This window comes from Nomascus leucogenys, chromosome 1a, assembly GCF_006542625.1.
Source record: "Nomascus leucogenys isolate Asia chromosome 1a, Asia_NLE_v1, whole genome shotgun sequence".
NCBI lineage: Eukaryota > Metazoa > Chordata > Mammalia > Primates > Hylobatidae > Nomascus > Nomascus leucogenys.
Genome location: NC_044381.1, coordinates 39,826,614 through 39,831,610, shown reverse-complemented (window position 1 = coordinate 39,831,610; position 4,997 = coordinate 39,826,614). Strand labels below are relative to the sequence as shown.

The 4,997-nt window shown below is 31.6% G+C and overlaps 1 protein-coding gene across 1 annotated transcript in view; it reads right to left on the bottom strand.

Moving 5' to 3' along the window:
* LOC100597406 (ankyrin repeat domain-containing protein 20A2-like) overlaps positions 1-4,997 on the bottom strand; it is a 56,670-nt gene that overhangs the window by 572 nt on the left and 51,101 nt on the right. The window contains 5 exon segments of the mRNA XM_030801199.1: positions 3-244; positions 246-321; positions 324-393; positions 1,500-1,680; positions 3,063-3,226. Coding sequence (XP_030657059.1) covers positions 3-244; positions 246-321; positions 324-393; positions 1,500-1,680; positions 3,063-3,226 — 733 coding nt within the window.

Below are 4,997 nucleotides of genomic sequence, written 5' to 3'. Positions count from 1 at the left end.
AAGCAGTTTTAGGTTTCTTTCTGTTTTCACACTTTCATTGTGTTTACTTACAGCAGCAGCCAGTCTAGACTGATAAGATTCAATGTCAGCTTCCAGTCTTTCCTTGCTTTCTTTTTCCTTCAACAGTTTGGAATTGAGCCTTACATTCTCAGCTTTGAGATCATTAAGCTCTTGTTGATACTGGAATGCTGTTTTTGTTATCATTTCCTCATTGAGTTTTATACTCTTTCCAAGGTCAGCATTTATTTAACAATTTTAATTCCTTAAGATATTTATTTTCTTTTTCCAGGTTGTCATTTTTCATTGTGCATATTTCCTGAGTATAGCAATATCTGTCTTCAAAATGCAATTTTCATCCATCAGATCTTTCATTTCTTCATGATTATGAAAATCCTAAATAAAAGAAAGTTTTAGCTAGCACTCAAAAAATAACATATCATGATTACCTCTGAAGTTAATGAATAACCTGCACATCCATATACTAAAAAGGTTACTGTAAGTGGATGTCCAACTGGAGAAAAAGTTGAAGCAAAACTTTGAACCTTTTAGAGCATAAATTCCAAAAAGTTCAGAAATGTATTTAAAGTCAATGAATTTATAAAAGTAAACACACACACCCACATACACACGCATGCACACACACACACCAGAGAATTTTTAAGAATATCAGAATTGGAAAAGCCTTTCCCTGAATTACAACAAACCCAAAAGCATAAATTAAAGCATTAACACATTTGACTAAATTAAAATATATAAAAAAATTGCATTTACACTTTGCTATCTAACCCATACACCACCCTATAGTAAGAACCTTAGTTCACACGTATTTGGACAGATAAAATTTCCCAAATTTGTTACAGTTCTGTTTCACTGATAATATTTTATTGCAGTTTGACTCTTTTAACACTTTTATTGTCAGTTATAAGAATTACATTTACTAAATCATAAATCTAGATACTAGTCACTCCTATATATATTCATTGATGAACTCATCTAGTTACCACAATTTTGAGAAAGGTTAAAAATATAAGCAAGCTACAGGATTTTCCCCAGGACTGCTGACTCTACTTCTAGTTCTCCAACAGATCACAGTTACTTTTGTGGTGCAAATATATCAATACGAAAGAAAACTTTTATTGCAAAACACCAATAGTAAATAAGATAAAATTTATAGAGCTCCTCTTAGAATATCATGAGATTATTTGTGATTGCAATAATTTCTGTTTCTTCTTTGTAATATTAGGTACAGTAATCAATATGAAATAGGGGAAAGTAAAAGGAACAATTTTACCGGGAACAAAATTTTCTATGTGGATGCCAAGATTTATAATAAATATTAATAATTGTACCTGTAAGTGTCATCATTCATTTTTAAAAATGAGATAACATTTCTGGTTTGTTTTAGACCTAAATAATATATATTAAATAAAGTGGATATTATAAGTAACACTGATAAAATAAAGTTTAAAATACAGAATTTTTACCAAAGATTGATTTACCTGATTTGGAGTATTTCTTGCAGTCTTCGGTTTCATCTCTAGTGATTGAACAGTCAGCTCAAGTTGTTTTGCTTCAACTTCTTTCTTATATTGTTTCTCTTTCCTTTCTAATTCTTCTGTATTTTTTTTGTACAGCATATTAACATTTATTTTTTCTTCATTTTCTTGTTTTAAGGTGCGTCTGCAGATAAAGACATTTATCTTAAAATTCATTTTGTTAAAAAAAGAAGTTCATCTTGTGATCTACCTCTGCATATGTTATTTATTATCCTAATAAAATTTCTACATTCTATATTATTTTTCCTTTGTAATTTTCAGATATTTAATTTCTCACTTCAACATCTTCAAAAGAATGCATATACTTGAAAAGTAGTGAGGAAAGAATATTCTGCTAAAGTTTCTGTTCCTAGTCACTCTAGTATATATTATAAAAAAGGATACTGGAGGAGAAGTTACAAGTTCAAAATTACCTTTTGAATCACAGTCATAATCACTCCCTAATTAGAAAAGATCATTTACAATTAACTAATTTTTTAAAGTTACTATTTATTGACAAGTGTATAAGTTCACCAGAAATAAATTTCAATCTTTATGAAATATTGCAAGTATCTCTCCAAATGATTGACAGTGTAAGATGTCTCTCACACAAACTATATCTGCAGATGACTGTAACCCAAAACTAGGTTAAAGAGTCTAACATCTGTTACTCCACACTTTTTACATTTCTTTCTTAATATTTTCAATTCAACTTCTTATGACATATATTTTATATAGTTATTGGCCTATTTTTCAACATGTGTATTATATAATTAATGCCCTTAATAAGTATGTGTATGTTTACACAAGTTATATTTTCCTGTGAAATCTAGTCCCAGAAGTGAAGTTGGTGAGTTAAAGGGATGTCAGGTTATTTGAAATTTTGACACACAGCACTAAGTTACCCTTCAGAAATAATTTACCAATTTCATATACCAACAGTGTATGAGAATGCCTTTTTCCTCACATTTGCCAACACTAATAATTACTTTTTAAATATCAGCATGACTTTAAAAAATATATCTTATTTTATGTTAATTTGCATTTTTCTGATTACCAGACAGGGCTACATATCCCTGGTAAAAGTATAAAACTTGTTAGTCATAAGGAATATTAGTCCAATTTTGAATTAGTTTATAGCACAATGACAAGTATCTGCTGTTAAATACTGCTATAGCCAGCCAGGTACGGTGGCTCACTCCTGTAAACCCAGCACTTTGGGAGGCTGAGGTGGGCAGAATGCCTGAGGTCAGGAGTTCGAGACCAGCCTGGCTAACATGGTGAAACCCCATGTCTACTAAAAATACAAAAAATTAGCCGGGCATGGTGGCACATGCCTGTATTCCCAGCTACTACGGAGGCTGAGGCAGGAGAATCACTTCATCCCAGGAGGCAGAGGTTGCAGTGAGCCAAGATCATACCATTCCACTCCAGCTTGAGCAACAAGAGAGAAACTCCATCTCAAACAAAACAAAACAAAAAAAAACAAAACAAAACAAAACAAAACACTGCTATAGGCTTACTTACCTATCATGCTCTTCCTTCAGCTTCTTGGGAAATTGCTGAGGATATGTTTTCCCAATCTTTCTTTGTTGGGTTAATCTGTCAGCAGCAGCAGAAGATGTGCTATCACATATATTTTCTGATAGTTGTATTTTTTCACTTTTGTTTGTATTATTTCCTTCTTTGACCTTTAATAAAAGTAATATTAATAATAATTGTTATTATTTTATTCAATAAAAAGAACTTTTTCCCTGATTTTTTCACTTGATTCAGGTTAACTATCACCATTTTAATCATAAAAATATTTTGTGCTTAATTTAATTTTATCATTATACCTAGTTATTATAAGATATTCTTATCATTTTATCATTGAAATTTTTGTAAAGTCTGCTCATTTCTGTTTGAGTGAATAGAAGAATTTTCCAAAATTTCAAAAAGGACTCTTCTCCATTTTGTGCTTTTATTCCTACCCACTCTTTGCTATCTGATATAAATGTTTATGCTATCTGACTGGCAGAAACAGAGAAATAAAAAGACACAGGCATAACATATGTCTTCTGTCTTTACCACCTGGATTTTACATGAAATAGCCAGATAAAGAGGATGTGACCTTGTAGGGCTTCAGGAACAGAAAAGAAGCTTTCCCTTTTCTGCACTAAGCTATTCTTTTCCCACTGCTTTTATCTCTCCGTTTTTTTCTTTGAATCCTGGGATATCAAAAAAACTAAAGGGGCTCCCTGAACTATGGGAACAAAAGTTTGCCACAACACAAGAAGCAGAGTGAAACTGCTGAGTTTCTAGTGTAGAATTCTGGAAAGCAAGATGCTCCCCAGATTTCACATTCAATTACCACAAAAGTTTATAGGTGGAAAACATATGGTACAGTTATCTACTTTAGCCCCATTATCTACTGATAATGGGTGTCAAACCAACCAAGACATATTAAATGTTTCATCCAAAGCTCCTAAGGTGGCATTCCCTAGCATTTCATGGCACCAAATAACATGATACAATTCTGTATTGCTGAATTACATAAATTACCAGATAAATTTATCAAATTAAATATATTAAAAGTCTAACTTAAGCAAAGCAATTTAATGCCTCAGAGGGTGGAAAAAGGCCTCATCTGCTTTTACTTTGAAAGAAGTAAATCTCTAGATTTTTGTCTATCTTTAGAACACAATGTACAGAACTCAACTTTCCACTAAAGAGTCAAATGCTAAATTTTTGGCTGAGAAGTTATGCTTCTTATATGATAAAAAATCATACATGTCAAAACTTACCATACTTTATTAAACAACATAATATAAGGTCTGATTCAACAGAAATATTGGAGAGTGGTAATTTTTTAAAATATGTGGAAGTATGTATTTGTTTTCAAAAATATTTGAAATAACCATGATGGGACTGTAAATTCAAACAGTTTGAGCTAAGCAGATAAACTTGCATGCATGAAAACACATTAAACAGACTCATTCAGCTGGGAATATTCATTGCAACTCTCAAGGTTAGATGTGTTTTTGTGGCTCTTCTCAGTCATTGCTTCCTACCCATTGTATTCTCATTCTATCATTAAATAAATGTAATTCATCTCTAAATGAATACAGAAAAAAGAATCTAGAATCTAGAGCTTGTTTCTTTAGCGATTTCTTTAAGTTGATCTGGTTCAGAAGGTCACATGGTATATGGCTGAATTAGTTTCCCAGCCCATATGCCACTTGGAAGACTGAGAGTGAGACTTAGGTTGATTAATGAACAAATATTATGAGAACATTCTCCAGAACTGTTATTTAGATAGAAGAACTCATCTACTTTGACACATAATTACACATTTAGAAAACCCCACTGTAACTGTACACATGAGATTTTCTTGAATAGAAAATTAGACTGAATCAAATAATTGATAAACAGAAAAAAGAAGCAGTAAGTGAACCTCTGTCTTTTTGAAGTTGAACTGTC